Here is a 22,233-nt window from a genome sequence, read left to right as displayed (position 1 = left end):
ATTGTTTGAAGAAAATGGTAACATGGATCAAGAAAGTGGTAACCAAGCCCATGAGTGCCCAAAGCTACCATTTTCGTGATTTGTTCCCTCAATAAATGGTAACTGTTCCTCAAGTAATGGTAAGTTCCCATTTTCTTTCTCCAAGTTACCCTTTGCGTGAACCAATTCTCAAGATAATGGTAACCAACGCAGTGGGGCAAAAAACGTTACCACTTTCTTGATCGAAGGATCAACAAAAATGGTAACTTGGATCAACAAAGTGCTAACCAATCCCAAGCTTGACCAAAGTTACCATTTTCTTGATATCTGTCCGCAGGAAATTGTAATTTTTTCTAAACAATTGGTAAGTTACCATTTCCTTGATCCAATTTACCATTTTTGTTAAACCAATCCTCAAGAAAATGGTAACTTCATGACTGGGCCAAAAAAAGATTCGCACTGCAACTGCGTATAGACAAAAAGGCAATTGCATTCTCAGACTACTCAATACAAGCTCCTGTTTGGCAATCCGGTTTGGACATGCAATCCAAAATTACACAGTTGGACTATTCTGGAAACGCGCCAGAGGCAGCATCTGTTGACGAATCTGCCTCCTGCTTGGACACACGGAATTGCGGCAGCATCGACATCCCAATACACATGAGTCGTGGCCATCATTTCTCACCCTCAAAGAGAAAAATTGATTGGTAGATACTTTACTAGTGTAATGGGGAAAAATGTGCCTGATTTCCCACAAGAGTATTTTTGGATTTGTCTGCCATTGGACCAGACTATATCTTGTGAAATGAGACTAGTATGTTTAGTTGGATAGAATTAACAAGTTGTAGTCATATCATGGCAAAAACTTGGAATTGAGAAAGTTAGGTGATAACTGCAGATCGACTAAAAAAAAATTGTTTTTAGTAGAATTAAGTACCTTGGTAAATCTCACTTAAAGGTTTATTTGAAAAGAGTGGAACGTGAGACCCTGAAAATCTTTCAAAAATAAAATTGGAGTTATTTGCATGGTTAGTGATTTTCTAGTATGTAGAAAACTATGATTTTTGTATGGAAAAAAAAAAAAAAAACTAAAAACAAAACTATGATTTTATTAATAAATAAGAATGGTTCCCTACTTAGATGTAAGCAGCCAAGCAATGTTCATAATGGAAAAATCTCAAAAGTAGAACACTTTTATGCAAACGAAATATGGCCTCATTTCATGCATATGATCATGTTGGATATGTTAAATAGATTGATTCATGTGGTGAAAAAAACAAAAACTTTTCCAATCCAATTATATGCATCAAACAAATCATATATTTTTCACTTTTTCATGAGTTACGGCAGGTATGATGTTTTTTGATGCCTGACACAATTTCGTACTCGAGTTGGGAGCAGGCAACCACTGTGTACCCCAGTATTCCGATTGGACAACAAATTTAGCCAGAGTCTGCTTACTTGATAACGTAGAAAAATCATTCTCATGTAGTCCTTGTTGCCTCATGCATTGCAGATTTTACACACACACAAGATTCAAAATTACATATCAGTCAACAGAGATGCAACAAATCCATCCAGAAAACCCTATTACCAAAACACAACATAACCTTCTAACCTGAACATGACCACTAAGATTCATACAATCCTATAATAAAGTAGGCAATCAGTTTAAGTTGATGAAACGAATGCTATGTGGCCTATCTAACTTGACAAACCGCCTCTATAGTGGTATATGTCTGAGAACCAGGTTTATATAAGTGATGCCATGCTATTGTTCCATCCAAAGGATCTACGCCTTGCTTTCGGGGATGTCAAACTACGCCCAAACATATTCCCTTGAGGCCCTGCCCCTGCTCTACGAACCTCACCATCTTTGCAACGATGGTAGCGCTCTCCATTATGTGGTGCATATCCTTTGTGTTACTCCACAAGCAGTTGGCCAGCTGCAGCCTCCTGCGCTTTGAGTCTAGGGCAATACCCCACTTCTGGAACAGTCTCTTTCTCTCTTCATCTGAAAACCTTTTCTGCATCAGCTTGCTTAGTATCTGTTGCCCTTCACTAATAGCTCTCAACCTGTATCCAAATAACCATGTGAGGATAGGACGATGCAGTTAAATTATATAAAGTTACATCCATAAAACGAGAACAGTATTTTAGTAAATTTGTGAATGAAATACATGTTGCATGGAAACAAAATAAAAGTCTGAATTTTACATGGACTCCAACATTAGTCTAAAGGTTTGTATAATAAGTCTTTGACATTAAGTGAGACATTGTTTTTTAAAAGCCAAAACACAAGAGACAAACTTCGTGTATGTAATCATAGATTCATAATACACTAGTGATTGTGCCCGCGCGGTGCTGCGGGTGTGAAAAACTTATAAAATGTGCTAAAGGCTTATAGAATTTAAGTAGATAGATGGAGTGTTTTGTACCCACTAAAGCTAAAAACTTGATGACCTCTAAAAATATTATGAAAGTGGATACAAATCATACACTTACATTGTTCATATTAAGTTATCTATTTAATTAAACAGTGATAACTAAATAGACAAATTAAGCATTGATTATCTGTAGCTGCTTCATGATTTGACTAAACATACTAATATATACGAGCATCATTTGTCAGCTTTCTAGGTTGGTTTACAGCACTGATTTCTTTTATTTTAGGAACCATATTATATATACATACTGTTCTTTTACCAGTTTGTCAGTACTTTATAATATTCAAAGGTGGAAAAGCTTTCTTGAAATGAAAGGGGGGAGGGTGTTGTTTTGGAACTTGAGAGGGTATGCATCCACCATTACAGTTAATTATAATATATGTCATGGATATCTATGCTTCATTGGCTCCCCAGATTTCATCCCGGAGAATAAGATCTTCCTACATATGTATCTAAACAGCCTTGGTTGGCACTTCCATTACCTAATTAAAAAGTCATTTCAATGACTAAATTGAGAAGAAACTAAAAACCTTTCACTTAATGGTTATAACATGATATAAGCATCATTTGTAACTATAATAATGTGTCAGCCTATATATGAAGTTATCAAAGATATTATATTGCTTCAAGGTTTAAGCTCCTAACTTTTATTCAGTGGCTAGAATGGTACAGTATCATAAGCTACACATATTACATATATTCTGTTCGGCTGTTTAATGGAATATCAAGACATGAGACCATGCTGATGATGACTTAAATAATTAACATCTTCTCACATCCCTCACATTCAAATGAAAGTCTGTTAGGTTCCCCTTTTTTTTGCCACTTAACAATGTCTCATGTACTCGAGATATAATGAGAGCAAAAGCTTATACCAACCCCTTCAATCAAACACCAGCAAAAGAAGATGCAAGTGCTTTTTTACGTGGAGCTAGCTCTCCTTTAATAATTAATAGAGATATGAGTGTATAAAGAGCATCTACATATAGCTGGGCCTAAACAGGCTTAAACTGATACTCATTAGCATAATCCGTCTAAGCTGATATTTTTAGCCTTCCAAGTTAAGCACCCACAGCCTAAAACCTTAGCAATCTTTGGGTAATTGAGACTAACTTCAATTGCATAATTTTGATCTATTTGCCTGTGTATAAGATAACCCCATAAATAGATAACTTAATAACAGTTTTTTCTATAACCAGCAACATAAACTCACAGACTGCACCACCTGTGAGCAAAATTAGAGACAACTATGCATACCAAAGATATAAAAAGTAAAACTTTCCCATAAACAAAAAAAAAAAACGCAGAACACAGTATAAGAAAGTGCTTCTTATAGGGGAAAAAAAAACACAAAAACCAAGCAAGTACCAGAAAAATTGGGTGCGGGGTCAGCTAGTCTAATCCTTGGTTGCATACGGAAACCCTGGACTCCTGGACTTTTTGTGCTCATGTTATTAAGAAAAAGATACCCCCAAAGCATTTGACCAAAAAAAAAAAACAGCATACCCAAAGCACATACGCCAAGAAGAGAATAACGGGAAAGCCGCTGCCCTTTGGAGGCTGTCATGAAGCATCGTCGGCCCAAGTGAGTGGCACAGAGAGCCTGCCCGTGGCGAGGAGAACGAAACAGTCGATGCAGCAGGGGAGCATCACCTGCCCTTGATTCTATTGCTTCGTCTTACAGCTGCTCTGACATGGGGGACAGTTCTTTCCTTCCGCTTCTTTGAAACAGTGGATGCAGCAGGGCAGGTTGGAATGGGAGGTGATTGTTCTTGCGCGTCCTCGTGGTCATCTTCCCCTGCCTCTTCATCGCTCTCTTCCTCGTGATCGTCCTCCCCATCCTCATCTTCCTCCTCTTCAGTTGCCGCTGCCTCTTCTTCATCATCTTCGTCCTCCTCATCTGCCTCCTCATGCTCCTCTTCCTCCCCCGAGGCCGCTTCATCGTCCCTTTCATCATCGTCATCTGCCTGGGCTAATGTAGAAGTCCCCACGTCCGTTCTGCTGCCCTGCACCTTGGCCTCTAGTCCCCTCTGCATGAGTGAATGATATGTAAAATTATCAAAAACAATTATAACTTTAAAGTGAAACCAAAAATTCATCATCAAATGCAATACTCACTATTTGCGAGTGTAACGTGTGCACAAGCCGGTCAGATATACCCTTGGAAGTTTCCAGCTCAACAATCTTCCTCCGAGCTGTTGCAAGTTCCCGGCAAGCCTTGCTGAACGAGTGGCACTTAGCAAACAGCAGGGATGTTACCCCTGCATGCATATCAAGCAGCTCCGCCACCGTTTCAGCACTCACCTGCAATTTGTGCATTCATTAGTCGACCACGTTTGCAAATCATAATTGTTCGAACATACAACATGCACCATATAGCATTTCCCTAAGCATACTTGATCGTACACTATACATTAACCATAAAGACAACACACTTACACTTTTGCAATCACTGGGAAGCGGAAGGCATGCAGTGTGTTTCCCCCGAGGGATGACAAGCTCCTCACAGTCCCCTTCTTCTCCCACACCCGGAACTGTGATGGACCTACTTGGCATCGGGATGTGACTGCTGACACCCTCGGCTGCCCGAGGTTGAGTACTTGGCATCACACCATCCCCCTCGTCCCTAGACGGCCGGGAGGTATGTTTGTACACCAAGTACTCCCTCCGAAAGGTGTTGTAGTCAGGGCTGTCCGGATGCAGCAAGTCTTTTGCATCCTTGCCTATCAATCCCTCTACTTTTTCCTCCACCGTCAAACGAACGTCGTCCAACATGGTGGGCGGAGGACTGATGGGAACACATGGCGCCGGGGTCCCCAAGCTTTGCACACTCACTCTCTCGCCCAAGTACCAGGCAAACCCAGCAGGCCCTTCCAGGAGTATTCGCAGCCTGCTGACTGGAATACTGGCAGCGACATAGCTTGGCAGATCTGAGGCATTGCTTCCCCAAGGGTGCCATTCAACCTAAAAATGAGAAGAGAAGGGAAATCAAACCAAGTTCACATGTTCGAATTAGCAGTTATCAAATTGAGGACAGAACAGAAACACAAACCAAAAGTCATAGAACGTACAATGGGTGAAACGAATTGAACAAGTGTGTTATTTTTTTTCCATTCTTCCTACTCATACACCTTAAAAGGTTTAATCACACGTGGTTCGTAGGGTACCTGATCAGCCGTTAGGTTTGCGAGGGACTCAATCAGTCCAGCTGTGTCATGTGAGTTGGCTCGCACCCCCGGTGTAGCCAACCACCTCAAGCCTCGAGGCCATGTGTCCTTTGGCTTGGGATCACGTAAAGACACGGGCATCAAGTATTCGCATGCCCATATCTATCAAACAGTAACAAATAGCGGGAGTTAGTGTATATTAAAAAAACACAGCCAACATGGTGCAAACTTTAAAAACGAATGTAATAGTTACGTTACCTCCCATGCGCGCCAAAAGCCTCCCATGGTCCTATTCTTCTTCCTTGAGATGGCGTCCATGTTCCGATACAAGCAAGAAAGAGATGGTGCGCCCCAATTGTATAAACCAATGTCTTCAACCGTCTCAAGACTTGGTACATACCACAGCCACACAAACTTGCTCTTGTCGTTGAGCAAGGTGGCGCCGAGTAGATGGAGGATGAAAAGTCTGACCATCCGATCTTCTAACTCGGGGGTGCCGGTTTCGAACCGCCCGTACTTGGTGTACAGGTCCTCGCACACCATCTTCTTATCCGCAGCCCGAGCAAACTGTTGACCAAATAACCGGGTAAGTCGCCTCTTATCTTTGTGGGCGTCCTTTTCATACTTCACTGGATGCCCACTAAACCGTATTCCGGTGATAGCGGCAAAGTCCAGCGGGGTCATGGTCAGCTCCCCAACTGTGTCAAAATGAAAGGTGTGGGTCGTGTCCCACCACCGAGTTGCCAGGGCAACGAGCAACCTTCTATCCCGCTGGCCTTTTGAAGTTGCCATTTGGACAATGCCCCCAAAGCCTGCTGCATTAACCTTCTCCTTGCAGCTAGAGCTGAGCTCTTTCCACCAACATCTCAGTGTAGCTTGTTCGCCACAGCCACGAACAGATTTGATGTCGCACTGCAAGTTCAAATGAAGTAATTAGGATAAACGACATTATGACTAACAACTCACTAAAAACTAACAAAAATCAATTTTAAAGGTAGCTGAAAATCACCGCGGACGAGAGATGGACGTCCGTATCCAAGTGGAGCTCCTTGCTGTAAGGATTCCGACTTTGGGGCTTGTGGCCCTTGACACCAAAGATTGGGCAGTCAGCAGGACTCCAAGCCTTGACTGTGGTCATTGATGCTGCTCCTGCAACAACCACGTTCTCGCCGACACTTGACGCCGGCATTCGTCCTGCCACATCACCTTGGCCTGTGGCTTCTGTGTTTGCAGCCGTTGAAGTGGAAGCTTGGAGGTCATCTATACCAGAACGGCTGGTGTTGTCGGAGCCCCTACCCATATTTTTACATGCAAGCTTTGTTCGTGCCATAATTTACTGTCAAGCAAACAAAAAAACAAACTTAATTTACTGGACATATCATTACACATTAAGAAAATTGTCCACATCTCTTAAGGATGACAACTGCTCTCTCTCTCTCTCTCTCTCTACCCTCCATCCGAAAAATCCAGTACACAGTTATTCATAAACTAAGAAAAACAATTCCTAGCGACCTATAAAGATTCAAACAACAACCAAGGACCTGAAACCAGTACCCAAACCAGAAAATCATTATACCATCACTCACAAAACCTGAAACCCCAACCCAACCCATAACTCATCATTGACAACGTCACAGAACCCCAATTCCCAAATACAGATAAATGAATAAGCTAAAATCAGTAATTGAAAACCTACATCAAACCCCTAATCCGAGAGTCACTGAATCACCAAAAATAAAAATTCGTAAACCTAAATCCCTAATTTGAAATTTCAGAGATGAGAGTGAGAGAGATGAGACACACCTTTTGATTTTGGGAGAGATGCGACAGAGCCTGGGTGAGATCGAGATTGTGGTGGAGCCTGGGTGTGGGTGTGGGTGGGTTCGAGAGTGGGAGAGAGGCGAGATCGAGAGAGTTCTCACCGGAGAATATATCGGCCGCCGGACAAGACAGTTCTCACCGAAGAAGATGATCGGCGCAGGGAGAGGGAAGAGAGAGAAGAGAGCGATCGCAGAGAGAGAAATGTAAGAGGGAATTACGTTGAAATGAACAACTGAAATTCTAACTCATTTTGAGTGTTTGGGTGGACACTGGGCACGAAAAAAAAAAAAAAAAAAACCGGGTTTGGGGTTCTAATGGGGTTTCAATGGGGTCGGTTTGGTTTGGGGTTTAGTAGGTTTGGTTAATAATATGTTTTTTAAAAAAAATTTGTTTAAAAAAATTATATATATAAAAAACTTTAGTTAATAATTTGTAAAAAACAAATTTAGTTCATCATTTGACTTTTTCAATTTCAGTTTTTACAGTTTCCGTAATGTTTAGGTTATTACAACATTAACAAATATAGTTTAGTTTAATTAAAACATTAACATAAACAAATATGGCTGGGTTTATGAAAACATTAACATTAACAATATGTTTAGGGTATTAAAACATTAAAGTCATCAATAAATATGTTTATTAAATAAATATGTTACTTTATTTGATATATTTAATAAACCCTAAACCCCATAAGAACACCTTATACCCTAATAATAAGTATTCATCATATCCTAGACCTTAGGGTATAGGGTATAGGGTATAGTATGTACCATATCCTAAAAATTTATATAGTTATATACCAATGTACCAACTAGGAATTATAGTCTTACGGTATAGGGTAAGTTATAGGATTACAAATCATAAAGGAACACACTAGGGTTTACGGTATTATGGTATGGGATAATAGGGTATTAGGGTATAGGATGTTTTTATGGGGTATTACGGTATAGGGTAAAGGATTTAGGGTTTCGGGTATAGGGTATTAGGGTACATTAGAACAAAAACCTTGATAAACATCACTTGTTTAATATCAATTATTGTAAAAACTGATATTAAAACATTTTAGATATCATTTGATTTGTTCGACAATATCTTACTTCATTAAGATATCACCTAGTAATTTTTAATAATTTTTACGATATCTTAATATTTTCAATTTTCATTAAAAATTGATATATAAACCCTGAGGCCTTCCACTATGCCACCTGACAAGTGTGACCCAATACTCATTTTGGGTCACAAATGGCTCACACCCAAGCACTATAGGCCGGAAAATGTGACCGAAAAAAGGAAGTGACCCAAAGTGTAACCCAAATCTGGGTCCCAATTTGAGCCAAAATAGCTGTGACCTAATTGCGAAAGTGGCCCACCCACGTGAGAGGAGAGAGTGTGCTATAGCCGAAAATTTGGAGGGCCCCGCCTGCAACAACTGTCGGCCACTTGCGTTGGTGTGACGTGTGCGACCGTGATGGGTGATCACCAACAGTCCAGATTAAATAACCGTTAGTGATATGAGGCTGCCTTTTTTTGTCATTTTTTTTAATTTTAAGTCGCCGGTTTGAAATCAAAGGGTGTAGATTAATGGACCGTTGATAATCAACGGTCCAGATCGCCCAAGCTTTTTTTGTTGGTCATGGGCAACGATTGAACATTAGGTATGGAACGCTACATAGGCAACAACTTTTGAATAATAGGCAATGTGTTGTTCGTTGCCCATTACTGTTATCGGCAAGGACAAAAAAGAATTTGTTGCCTATTTATGAGAATATAGGATAAAAAAAAAATAATTCGTATTTATATGTAGAAACTCACAGCACAAGCGTGTTTCCAACAATCTGAACCGTTCATTTTTTAATTCTCCACTCAAAGATCATCCAAGCAAAAAATTGGGCCAATCAGGTATGTAGAAGTTAAGTAACGGTGATCGAACTTATGAACGATTGTGATTTTTCTAATAATACTCGAACGGGTAGATGAATTTCAATTGGGATGGTATTTTGCAGGATTGATCTTTGAGTATAAACGTAGAAAATGAACTGCTCCTATCATTGAAATCACGTAGCGGTCTTCATAATTATTGAAATAACAAGGTTTCAATGAAAAAGTTCATAGCATAATACTCTTCAAGTGTATGTATATATGTAGAAGCTCACATCTCGATCCTGTTTCAAACGATCTTAACCGTTCATTTTTTAGTTTTCCACTCGAAGATCGTCCTTGAAAAAAATCGGCCCAATCAGAGTTGTAGAAGTTAGGTAATGGTGGTCGAACATATAAACAATCGTGATTTTTCTACTGATAATCGAAGGGGTACATGAATTCCGATTTGATTGATTTTTTACAGGGACGATCTTTGAGTATGAACATACAAAATGAACGGCTCAGATCGTTGAAATTAGGTAACTGTGATCAAGTAAGTTAACATAATAAACTTTTTTAAAAATTAACTTTTGCATTAACTTTTTTTTAAACAAAGTTTATTATTTTAATTTTAATTCCTTTATTTTTTGGTAAGCTTGTATTTTTTTTTTCCTCCAGGATTACCCGCCCAAGCTGTAGCGAAAATTTTCAATTTCCCACGTGATTTTGCCTTCTCCCTCACTAATCTTTTTTCCTAACCCTCTTCATTTCCAAACCACACTCTCTCTCTAGTATATCAAAGTTTCATACACACTCAAAGGCTCTAGAAAATCAAAGACGCTCAAACACACTCTCCCTCTCCTCCCCCTGGTTCTCTCCGCCCTGGCGCTCCCCGCCTCAGTGCAGCACAGTCCCGGCCCGCCATATGTAGCCCGTCCCCGACCCTCCTCTCGCTCTATCTCTCTCTCTCTCTCTCTCTCTCTCTCTCTCTCTCTCTCTCTCTCTCTCCCCGCCGCCTCCATCCCCTCCCCTTCCTGCATCCCGCTCCCCCTGCCCACCGAAACCTAACCCCCAGCCCAGATGACCCACCATGACAACCCCCATTCTCATCCCCGCCCCTCTCCTCTCTCTGCCTCTATTTTTTCTCTCTGCCACCACCGAAACCCAACCCCAGCCTTCATCACCGCCCTGCCGATTGGGTTTTTTATTTTATGGGTAATTTCTGTTTTTCGTTTTGTGATTTTTTGCATTTTTTTGGTTTTTTAATTTCTGTTTTGTTAATTATGATTATTAGAATTTGTTTGTGATTTTCCAGGTTTGGTTCCAGATGATTATTAGAATTTTTGTTTCTGTTAAGGTAAGGAAATCCTAACTTGAGTTTTTAAATTTCTATTTTGATATTTAGGTTTCAGTTTTAGGTTGTGATTTGTGCTGGGTTTTAATTTTGCAATTTCTACTTTATAATATTATAAAGTTGGGCTGCTTGTTCATTTGGTTATGATTTTGCTTAATTATGAGTTTGGTTATACAATTATATATACCTATCTTAATATTAATTATTGTTAGAGTGAGGGGAATTAAAGCAAGGGAGATTCAGAAAGGCAATGCTTCCATTTAGGTAGTTTAATATGTCAGGATGATCCATACCACCCAATCACTGTGGTCAGCGAAATTGTCCACGAGCTGCAGGACCTTGAGAACCTTGAATATTTCTGGATGTTCCTTTTTTGTTTTAACTTAGTGATTGGTCAAAATGACTAGTTTGCCATATCTTTTTCTTCGAGTTTCAGAAGTTATGACTTATTTATTCAAAACTGCTATCTAGATAGTATGGTTCTTTTGGGCACAGGCGTTGTATATCACTAGTGATTGTTTTCCTCCCTTTACAAGTTATTTAGAGGATAGTTTGACAAAAAAATGAGTGTAATTTTGACAAGTTGGTTATATATTTGCTCATTTTATTATTATGTAATCGTCTTGGTCTTTGTATTGCACAAGTTTCTGCAATCTTGCATGTTTGCCTAGAATACGAGTGTTGGCCATTGTCTTTTTTGTGTGAGTGCAGTAAATTGTCGCATACCAAAGGATGAGGGAAAGGTTAGACAGTAAATTCTGTTTTAATTTAGGATGTCTGCTTATTGTTTGCATCTTCTTTTTTTTTTTTTTGGTTCTTATTGTCAAAATAGATTTGGTTATTATTGTTGAGACAAATGGCAGATGAAATTCTAGCTACTAGACCAATATATATATATATGTATAAATTTAATATTAATTAGTGTTAGAATGTGGGGAATTGACTATGAGCTGCAGGACCTTGAGAACATTGAATATTGGATGTGACTTTTTTGATTTAACTTAGGTGATTGCTCAAGATTACCAGTATAAAGGAAGCTAAATAAGTGTATTGCTCTTGAAAAGCAGTAAAGGAAGAATGAATCCAATATACACTTGTAGATCAATATATTGTGCTACTTCCTTCATTCAAAACTGCTGCTTCCGTTACTGCTTTTCTTACACTAGCTAATTGTGCCTCCATCCAAAGTAAAGACGTATCCTGAGGTGGATTCCCTGCTATCGATATTAAATTGAATGTAGTCTGCATTGGCGTATCCATCCACTTATAATTCTCCTCCTCCATACACAGGCATAAGGGTTTAATAATTTGTTTTTTCAACATGGTGGTAATTCTTTGATGTCATAGTTTAGTTTGATATATCTATATCTCTCTCTTATACATACCAATTGCAGAAACGATATAAGGTCAACACAGAAAACCAAAAGCGTATGCAGTGGGATCCCTAAACCCTTAATTCAATATGTTTAGTTTTTTTGTAAGGGAGGCGCGATTCACAGTCTTCCACCACTCCTCTTTTTACTTTTCTATCTAATAGCCTAGCTCCGATTATATGTACTTTGCCTTACGCAAATGAAGGTTTATGCAAATGAATGTACATAATTTGTAAGCTATGTTTACAAGTTGATGGTGTCATATTGGGATGAAACAAATGAGCTCTCAAACCTAGATTAATCGACTCAGATTGGGATAATGTGATCTGATTATTATTCCATTGTCATTAGTTGCATATGACCTCCCAAATCGAGGTCAGAATAAATGAAGGGAGTAATTAATTTTGTATGTTGGGATATTTGAGTGACTGAGTATTATATATGTATTTGTTTTAATTTTATTATATATATATACATTTGTATGTCTGATTATTATATATGTATTTTTTAAAATTTTCAAGCAGGTATCCAGTTTCCTGACATTTGAGGTTTACTGTAAGACCCATAAGGGGAAGAAGGAGACGTGGATCAACGATGTTGCCAAGGCAAAATATGTAAGTTTAATGTTAAGTTTCATTTTAATTCAAAGGCATAATTATAATCATATTATTATTTATGTAAAATAATTTTTCTATTATTTGAATGATGATATGGTGGCCAAGTCGGGTGACGTCCTTAAGGACTTGGCCAAACATGAATTCTAAAATGTTTAGGTATTTTTCCAAATCATATGCCATGCCTTATGCCTAATGCATGCTTTATTTAAGTAGATACCACAACAAATTGGTAGGGGTTATTTGTTTGTTGGCATGTTTCTTGTCGTGTACGATTGGGTGATACTCTGTTGAGTTTGAATGCAATCAATAAAAAACATTGAAAGCTTTGTGGTTTGAGAGCAATAGTTAAACTACACAAACAACTGATATTGTAGTATATAATTAAGCTGCAATAGTTATAGTCACCTAGCAATATTTAAACTATAAGCTTGATTAATAATGTGGTTAATTCAGTGGTATAGAAATTTATTAGTTATTTTTCTGTACAGCTTGTTTAAATGGTTTGTGGATATAATGTTTGTGGAGCAAAAAGATCTGCTGTCTCCATTTTTCATGCCCCCTAAGCTATTTTTTTGACACATGTCCCTCTTCTTAATAGCTACTTTAACTTTGTTAACAACTTTTAGATTGACTGTTAACTTATAATTAAAAGAATAAAATCAAGAAATAGCAATGTCTTTAGTTCGTTACTCACTCATCCCTGTCTTTTGATCAACTTTTTATTCTCTGAGCATTAAACATTATCTCCAAGTTCCCAACCTTTTCAGCCAAGCAAAACTGGATGATTGCACTTTCTTTATCTACTTTTATTTTTCCTTTTATTCATTAGCTTCACTCATCTTCTTTTCCCTTTAACACTTCCTGGCATATATTACAGAAATTGAAAATACATTTTGATTCCTCTGTTTGAGATTGGACATTGGAGCGGGTTAGATGAAAAAAAAAAAACAAAAAAATAAAAAACAAGAAAAAGAACAATATAGCATTCTAGGAAAACAGAAGATCTACATGTGTTAATTGAAGCTATTAAATTAGAGAAAAAAATGGGGTTGGAGAGATTCATGGAAGAATAAATAGAGCTTGCCTATATTAGTCATGGTTTTGATGAGGTAGTGTGTTTCATTAATTTTTTTTTTTTTTTGTTTTCTTTTGGAGTAAATTATATTTTGTAAGCGACATATGTCCATTTGTTACTTTATGTAGCTAAGCTTGCAAAGTACATATTTAGAAGTAATCAATGATGAGCAGTGTGATATCAGACCATATACATTGCTTCTTAGCTAACTTGTTGAAATGGTTGTTGATCAAATTCAGTAAATTTTGTACAAGGTTATGATTGATTGTTTTTATTAGACTATTTAGTTCATGCCCTGTTACTATATAATAACTTACATTCGATTCATCCATTCATCCATTGTTTTCCTAGTTTTTCAGTTGCTTAGAGCTTATTGACAAGTTTATCTGGTATTATTAGTTGCATCACTCACAATTTCCTGTTTCACAAAACCAGTGGGTGATGGTGGCTGTGATATGTTTGCATGTCTTTGCGTTGGGAAATTGAATAAGGATGAATCATAAGAAGTCCCAAAACCATTTGCATCTTGTTTGGCATGAATTCCTGTTGACTGTTGGAGATGTTTATTTTTATTGTTTATTTGAGTTTGACTGTTAAATTGCAAATCTGTGAGTTTGTTTCATGTCTGAAATAACAGTTGAGGTTTTCTTTTGTGAATGAATCTGAATTATAACAGGTGTTCGCATTTTTTTGTGAAGGAAGGTAACAAGTGCTGCCAATTAATATTTTGTAAATGAAGGCAGCCTTTAGAAGCGGTGAATCATGCACCTATTTTTGTGCAAATGCATGCGCTGATTATTGATTTTTGTAAAGGGAGGCTACCTTAATTTAGATATTAGGATGGGATGGGGTAATTAATTATAGATATATGCTCTATATTTTGGTGCAATGTGTAATCTTTTTTCGAAACGTCTTGAAATACTTGTATTGGATGTTGGAATTAATGGTAATGGAATGGATTGAGATTGCACCAATTTCAGGCTTGAATGTTAGTTTCTTTTATATCAGGATTGTAGTACAAATTGGATAATGACGGTGATATTATCGTACAAATTGCATATCAGTTTATTTACACACAGATATATAAAATAGTATGGACAGTAGTTTATCAAAAACAACCAATATCTAAGTAACATTACCATATCAATAAATATAAAAGAACATGATGTCCAACATTGTCTTTTATATCAGTTCCAGATTAAATACAGATGTTTTAGATACATTCAAACATCTTTAAATAGAAAAAACTCAAAATGTAACATAGCATGTAGATCAGTTCTGGGCGCATAAAACGATATCTAAGGTACTTTACATATCCAAAATAACATTAAATATGATGTAGAAAGCATACAAAAATGCATTTAATGGATTTACCATATCGATAAATATAACAGAACTAATGTCTTAATAAGAATTTAGATCATTTCCATAGTAATTAACGATGTGTGTCCTATCTTTAATATCATAGTCAGAATTTTAATTCACTAGAAAATTTGAAAAATGATATCAAAAGGGCCTATTAGATATTACAATTAAAATAAAAAAGATGTCTAACCTCAAAATGGATATCAGTGTCAAAACGATATCTTGACCAAAGTACATTAGATATCGTCTACCTAGACATCGCCATAAAACATGAATAGACATCAATTATTCACTGATATATAAGGGGGGTATTTGTAGTAGTGGTATTAGGGTTGAGGGTTTACGATTGCATGTCCAACTATGATTGTCAAACAGGGGCGTCAATAGAATACTTTAATAAAGCAATTGCACATCAGGCTATAATGGATTGACATTACATAACATTGTATCATACTTGGGTGGGCTATAATTTATGACTAAGTTTCTAATTTCACCAAAACCCAAACCGCTCATGTTTATACATTTAGACAGTAAGTGTGTCCTACTAACATATTTTGGCGGAATCCTTTTATCTCATTTCCTTTACAATTTGATTCCCTACATGTACTTAGCTAGATTGTGGAGATGTGAGTTTGTCAAGTTTCGTAAAGACTATAAATTTAATTGGTCCTTGTAATAGTTTTTACTTAATAAACAAGCACTGTCATAATCAAGCATTTACATTCAATAACAGTTACAATCTAAATTAATTTCACATTAAAAATTAAATAATAGCTCTACATACTAATTGTTGTTATGGGACGTAAAAGTGTTCCAAACGACACTGAGGCTCATCCTGCTACAAATAAATAATAGCAATACATAATAATTTTTTGTTATGGGACTTTCAAGTGTTCAAGACGAAACTTTGCATATGCGGCTCAACCTGTTGCTACTCCGCATCGCTGTCACTTTCAATCTTCCTGCTGCCATTTCCGTTCTTATTTCCTCTACGGTGTCCCTTACGCTTGGGACAGTTGCGCCTGTCATGACCAAATGCATCACATGTACCGCATTTTCTTCCATTGCCTCCCCGTCTGCCTCCTGTGTCTTGGGTTCCCTTGGTCCTCACGATGTTTGGATCTCTAACAATGTTGTTTGGTCGAGCAGCATTTCGACGGAAGCGAAGGTGGGTATCTCCTGCTTGCTTCCCAAACCCATCCAACAATGGTGCTAACCTACTTAATTCATTATTCAACAAATTGAAACCTTCCTCTGTTCTGGAAGCCAGGAAACACAGTTTGTTGCAACTTGTACTCAAATAACTGTACCTCGCTAATTCTCGTGCTTCGTCGGGAACAATGTTGTTCGGCAGTGGGATACCAGAAGCTGATTCCTTCGCTGACTTTGTCCATCTCTTAAGAATGAGAGATTCCGGAAACTCTTTCAAATTCTCATACTTCATGACATTAATAACATGGCAACATGGGAAGCCCTGTGATTTAAGGAGATTGCAAGTGCAATTTATTTCTAAGATACCTTTGATATGGTGGAATAAAACTTTGAACTGAACATGTTCTTCACCGTATGTATGAATTACATACATGCGACTTTTCCCAAATTGTACAGGCTGCGCGGTCACAAGTGAAGCAACCTTATTTATCTCCTCCCTTACTAACTTGAACACTTTGTCGGTGTACAAGTTTGCTGCATGCCGCTCCAATGCATTGAGATGAGTTGTCAGCACCTGTTTCGAATTCTTCATCTGAAAATCTTCAATCACATGTGAATGCCTCAGGCGTGCCAGACCCCTGTCAATAGCTGGGATAACTTCAAACAACTTCGGACCACTCTTGAGAAAGTCCTTGACAAATCTGTTCATGCCCTCACACCGTTGCGTGCTACGCATCCTACCCCAAAAATGCTGTCTACAATATCCTTCGGCCCATTTGTGACGAATCTCATACATATTCTTCAACCACTCTGATTCACCAAATTCTTCAACCATGCTCGTCCACCGCATTTCAAACTCAGGGGGGCTTGAGGTGGCCCACAGACATCGCTTGAAAGCCTGAATCAAGTTTGGGTCTTTCAAGTTTTGTGCTAAATTCTTCGTGATGTGCCATCCACACAGACGATGTGGAACTCCAGGAAGAACTGCATCTATGGCATTGCGCATAGCAAGGTCTCCATCGGTAATTACCGACTCAGGCCGCTTGTCCCTCATGGAAGATACGAAGGTCTCCAACAACCATGTGTATGTCTCCTTGGTCTCGTCCCCAAGGATCGCACATCCAAAAATAGTACTTGATAGATGGTTATTTGCACCGACAAACAACACTAGAGGCTTCTCATAGTAATTTGTCTTGTAAGTGCTATCAAACAGCACAACATCTCCAAAACAAGTGTAATCCACTAGAGATTGCGAGTCTCTCCAAAACAAGTTTACCAACTTGTTTTCCTCGTCCACACTAAACTTACAATATAATTCGGGGTCACTATCGACTTTCCCACTCAAGTATGCAAGTGCAGCTTCAATGTCACCCTCAAAAAGGATTTCTCGGCGTCTACAATTCACCTTATTGTACAAATCCTTGATCGTGTAACCAACATTACGGTAGCCTCCTGCTCGGTCGACCATGTACTCGTATATTTGGCACGTCCTAATTGATACACCTCGCATTGAAGTAGCCTGGAAAAGATCATCGTTCGGGATAGAGCGGTGTGATCGGATTAGAGGAGCCTCGCGTGACATTGCCAATGGGTGGTTGTGTTCCACACAGAATTTCTTCACAACATAACAATCACTTTTCCTACATAAGCCAATGCGGAATGCTGCTGGACAATTAACTCTTGTGATGCCCCTGGGACATCGCTTCTTATTCGGTGAGTTTATGTACTTCTCGGCTCTTTCGCCTTCCTTGTCACAAACCCATAATCTACTACAGAATTTATCGGTCACCACGGACCGTCTCCCATCACGTACCCTAACACCAAATCCCATCGCCGCGGCATAATCTCTGTAAAACTTGTCTGCTTCTTCCAGTGACAAAAATTCGGAGTCTATAAGGTCATTTTCAGTTAGCTGCTCATAACTTATCCCGTTGTGCTGCAGAATATCACCAAACCGAAACATGTTGCGAGTAGGGGTTGAAGGACCGGGAACATTCTGAGCTTCGTGGGGTGCAGATGTTGAAGCAAATCTGTTACAAGCGGTACCCATGTCTCCCTGCTGCAAAATAGATATATTTTTTAAGTAAGCAATTCATGAACTGTCCATGACGAAAGTGCAATTGCATTCTCAGACCAGTCAATACAATCTACTGTTTGCCAATCATGTTTTGACATGCAATCAAATAACATTTTGCACAAATAACAATAAAAAAAAAATTGAAATGCCAGTTTCAAGCCAATTATTCAGACAAAATAGTACCCATAATTGTAAACCCTACCAAATTCTACCCAACTCACTCAATCGAACCAATTTGAAGTCAAATTGTCAAGCTCAATGGGAAACGTCAAGAGTAATTTTAACCCAAATTCTTAAATCCCTAAATATACATACCTTGAAATCGAACAATTATCAAAACTATCCACATGAACCCATACCCCAATAACAATCTTAAGCCAAATCCTCAAATTAAATGGGAAAACATCAAGACCATACCAACCTCATGCTATCATCATCGATGATGGTTTCTCAAACGGAACCCACAACAAATTACTCATAATTTCATTGAACAAAAGCCACAATCGTGGAGGATGATTTAAACCTAAAAACAAAGCCCCTCATGACTTAACCCATTAATTAAGCCACAACTATGAAGGATGATTTAACCCAAAAGCCCGTCCTGAGTAGCCAATTTATTCTACCCAACAAATTAAAAAACAAAAAATACAGAATTAATTACAAAAATGATGGAGAAAAAAAAACCCATTCTGAAAATGAAAAGCTCAAGCACCTTAATGGGATCAACCTTCTCACCCTGCACAACCACCTTGTGAGTCTTGCAATTTGTGCTCACATCTTCAACCCCTAAAATTAAACACAAACAACCCATTAACATAAATCTCAAAACATAAATTACTTGTTCCTTAAATATAAGATGCAAGAATAGAAGCTAGGGGAATTTTCCTTGACAAACATATTTGTTTCAATATTCAGTTCAGCCATATGCATTGCACTCATCACTGTATTATTCAATGGCACCAACAAAACAAACTCAGAAAAACAGCACGTAACGAGTTCATAAAATCATAAGCTAAAATGCGACCATGTGATGTCTTGTATACCTGCAAATGCATGCCTAGATTAACTCAGCCACATTGGAATTTGGAAATAGATTGAACACATCCTGCAATTTCAACCAAAACAAACATGGATGGAAACAATGAATTCACTTAATCATAATATACTTGATTTTATACTAAACATATTATTCATACTTATATTAAACACATTAAGACTTTTATACTAAGAAAATAATACAAAATTGTGAATTAAGACTTTTATACTAAACAGATTATTCCTACTTATATTTCATATTAAGTAAGCAATCGCTCTTACAACTTGTATATCTTCACAACACTACCCAAATAGATAGTAGAAAAGACAGTCACCATAAATTCTCAAAGTAAGAGAGAGAGGGAGAGATAGAGGGAGTGAGAGAGAGAGAGAGAGAGAGAGAGAGAGAGAGAGAGAGAGAGAGAGAGAGAGAGAGAGAGATAGATAGTACCTTCAGGTAGACCTCCTCTTGCCAATTGTCTAGATGTGAAATCTATTTCTCAAATGTGGAAGTCAGTGTTCCTATTAAACAAGTAAACAGAACATGCAAGCACTAGTCAATTGAAAAACTACAAACGTTGTGGTTATATATATGTAATTCGACAAAGTGTCTTCAATAAGATGAATAGATATCCCAAGAAGTGAAACTTTCTATGTACAAATTCTGAAACAAGAATAATCAAGGTAAAAGTCCAACTTCCATATAATTCCAGAAAATGACAATGATTTCATTTAATAAAAAAAAGGACATATTTAAGATATTTTTACTGCACATACATACACTTCCTAGAAGCTATCTAATACAGTCCTATTTCATAGTTTGTAAATGAAGCAGTCAAATGTTTCATAATATATTGCAACAAGTTAACAACTGCAAGAGCAAAGAAATTATTGCATTGATAAAAGATATGAGAATCCAAAAAAAAAAAAAAAACCTGCAAGAGGAAAGAGACTATAGGCTTCATAATGAAGAGAAAGTCATGTCAATCAATAGACATTACTATTGACCTTCAGCAATCACTCAATCTTCTCATCTTTTTTAGCAATTGTGTGCTTGAAGGATGCTACCTGCAAGATTTAATAGATAATTACAAATTTTGATTAAGAGATGCATAAAAGTAAAAACATTTAGTGAAAAGAAGATTACTTTTTACGTAAAAAGATTAGGTAGACACAATATAGTAACAGGATAATTTCAATAAGAACATATACATCTCACTTGACTGTCTACCATGGCTTCAAAATGTACCATGGGCTTTAAAGTTAAGTTAAAGTAAAACTTTCAATTTGTTCTCCCTAAAGCAATACTGTCTTTCAACTAGTGCAAAGTTTAGTTAATGAATATTGACACCCAAAAAAAAGTGGAAAAGCTAAACAGTGCATGCATTTCCAGTTTATGGATGTCATCATATGAATTGTAGACCCAGCCTACAAGGGTGCTCAACAAACCCATCCTACGCATGATCTCATACCTTCCAGTTATTTAGAAATATTGCTCTCCACCTGATCAAGTTTCTGAATAATTTCAACGGAACCTCATCATCGTAAAGTATATCTAATTTTAAACCTTCATGGAAAATAAAATAGCCTAACAAATCAGCCCCACTTACGTACTCCTCCTCCCCCCCCCCCCCCCCCTTTCCAAGATTTTGAAAAGAAAAAGAGCATAAAAACAAACCCCACTTTTCTTTTTCCTTGCACAAATTAAAAAGAAAAAAGGGAAAGCCATAACTATTCACTACAAATGAAAAAACTCTTATTGCCACACGAAAAAATAGTACGCAATCAATTAATTGGAAAGGTAGTAATCCTTCATATATCAGAGGTCAAAGAAAAGATGATATTCAGAATCAATAGTAAAGAAATAAAGGTGTGCACTGTGATAATCCTTCATATATTCCTAAATTGTCCACTCTTTAATAAAACTAATGCATGTAATTGTCCCCTGTGCATAGTCATAGTCAAACTTATTCCTAACAAAAACAAACACACAGAGGAGAACCTTAGAAAAATGAATATACCGATTCTCCTTTTGATTTAGCAGTGCCAATTTGTTTTCATACTCTGCTTCCCAGATGTCAGTGGTGCACAGGGATAAAAGGGATTTGGGATTGAAGTTGAAAAATCACATAATTCAACCTGCATAAACACAGGTCATCCCTGCGCAGAAATATTTGTCATTCAACGTGTCTTGGCTTCAGTTAAATTGCTGCAAGTGCCTGTTGAGCCTGCATAAATTAGTTCAAAATCCAAATATTAAATTCATGAAAGAGATGGAGAGTTTGACATATGAATAAATCTACAAAATCAAATGTAAACAAATCGAAGCCCTAACCTGGGTGAGCGAGACAGCGTCTGAGTTTTACGGTTTCTGCGAGATCGAAACTCGGTGAGATAGAGAGTCAGCGTGAGTTTTCTGGGTTTCTAGGTTTCGAAACTCAGTGAGAGAGGGTCTGAGTCTTCTGGTATGATGGGCGATGGACGTGCTAGGATGGGTTTCTGAGTTTTCTGCGTTTTTTGTGGGAGGATGGCGAAAGGGTGGCCAAGCGAGGATTGAACGACAGTGCCAGGACGGCGAGAGAGAGTCGAGGGCGGCGAGCGAGGGTCTGGGCGAGGCTACGTTATTTATTTTGAATGGAGAGTGAAATGAGCGGAAGTTCTGTGTGATTTGGGTTTTACCACTTTTTTGATGCATCCCTCAAGAAAGTGGTAACTCTGTCAAGATTTGGTTACTTACCAAATTTTGACTATGAGTTACCACTTTCTTGAGGGATGCATCAAAAAAGTGGTAACTTCACAAAACTGCCTAAAACCCAAGTTACCACTTTCTTGATCTTAAATTCAAGAAAATGGTAAATTCACATCAAGAATGTGGTAACCACCTACGCATGCAACTGTATATAGATGAAAA

The 22,233-nt window shown here is 37.8% G+C and overlaps 2 protein-coding genes and 1 long non-coding RNA gene across 9 annotated transcripts; 1 reads left to right on the top strand and 2 right to left on the bottom strand.

Moving 5' to 3' along the window:
- Positions 1-1,398: 1,398 nt before the first annotated feature.
- Positions 1,399-7,634, bottom strand: LOC147280104 (uncharacterized). Of its 4 annotated transcripts, none has more exons than XM_086251558.1 (8): positions 7,397-7,634; positions 6,603-6,929; positions 5,852-6,505; positions 5,594-5,755; positions 4,866-5,390; positions 4,545-4,730; positions 3,795-4,456; positions 1,399-2,055 (listed from the first exon to the last, which is right to left on the bottom strand). In XM_086251558.1, the coding sequence occupies exons 2-7, from the start codon at positions 6,921-6,923 to the stop codon at positions 4,076-4,078; spliced, it is 2,229 nt and encodes a 742-aa protein (XP_086107684.1). In that variant the 5' UTR covers positions 6,924-6,929; positions 7,397-7,634; the 3' UTR covers positions 1,399-2,055; positions 3,795-4,075. The 4 variants fall into 4 exon arrangements, with proteins under 4 accessions (XP_086107684.1, XP_086107686.1, XP_086107683.1 ...); XM_086251560.1 differs by having other exon boundaries at positions 3,946-4,456; XM_086251557.1 differs by having other exon boundaries at positions 1,400-2,055; positions 3,933-4,456.
- Positions 7,635-10,078: 2,444 nt separating this feature from the next.
- LOC147280103 (uncharacterized) lies at positions 10,079-14,757 on the top strand. Its single transcript, XR_015123571.1, has 4 exons — positions 10,079-10,489; positions 10,590-10,631; positions 12,526-12,615; positions 14,370-14,757. It is a non-coding gene; the product is annotated as an uncharacterized LOC147280103 (long non-coding RNA).
- Positions 14,758-15,799: 1,042 nt separating this feature from the next.
- LOC147280102 (protein FAR1-RELATED SEQUENCE 5-like) lies at positions 15,800-21,943 on the bottom strand. 4 transcript variants are annotated; one of them, XM_086251567.1, is made up of 7 exons: positions 21,658-21,943; positions 21,344-21,550; positions 20,258-20,390; positions 19,774-19,844; positions 19,331-19,392; positions 19,000-19,073; positions 15,800-18,269 (listed from the first exon to the last, which is right to left on the bottom strand). In XM_086251567.1, exon 7 carries the CDS (start codon positions 18,258-18,260, stop codon positions 15,990-15,992), a length of 2,271 nt encoding a protein of 756 aa, XP_086107693.1. In that variant the 5' UTR covers positions 18,261-18,269; positions 19,000-19,073; positions 19,331-19,392; positions 19,774-19,844; positions 20,258-20,390; positions 21,344-21,550; positions 21,658-21,943; the 3' UTR covers positions 15,800-15,989. The 4 variants fall into 4 exon arrangements, with proteins under 4 accessions (XP_086107693.1, XP_086107691.1, XP_086107694.1 ...); XM_086251565.1 differs by lacking the exon at positions 19,331-19,392; XM_086251568.1 differs by lacking the exon at positions 19,331-19,392 and having other exon boundaries at positions 15,800-18,266.
- Positions 21,944-22,233: the final 290 nt, after the last annotated feature.

Source organism: Dryas octopetala, chromosome 7 (assembly GCF_963921425.1).
Source record: "Dryas octopetala chromosome 7, drDryOcto1.1, whole genome shotgun sequence".
Classification (NCBI taxonomy): domain Eukaryota; kingdom Viridiplantae; phylum Streptophyta; class Magnoliopsida; order Rosales; family Rosaceae; genus Dryas; species Dryas octopetala.
Note: the sequence above shows the minus strand (reverse complement) of the source record. Positions and strands in the feature narration are given on the sequence as shown.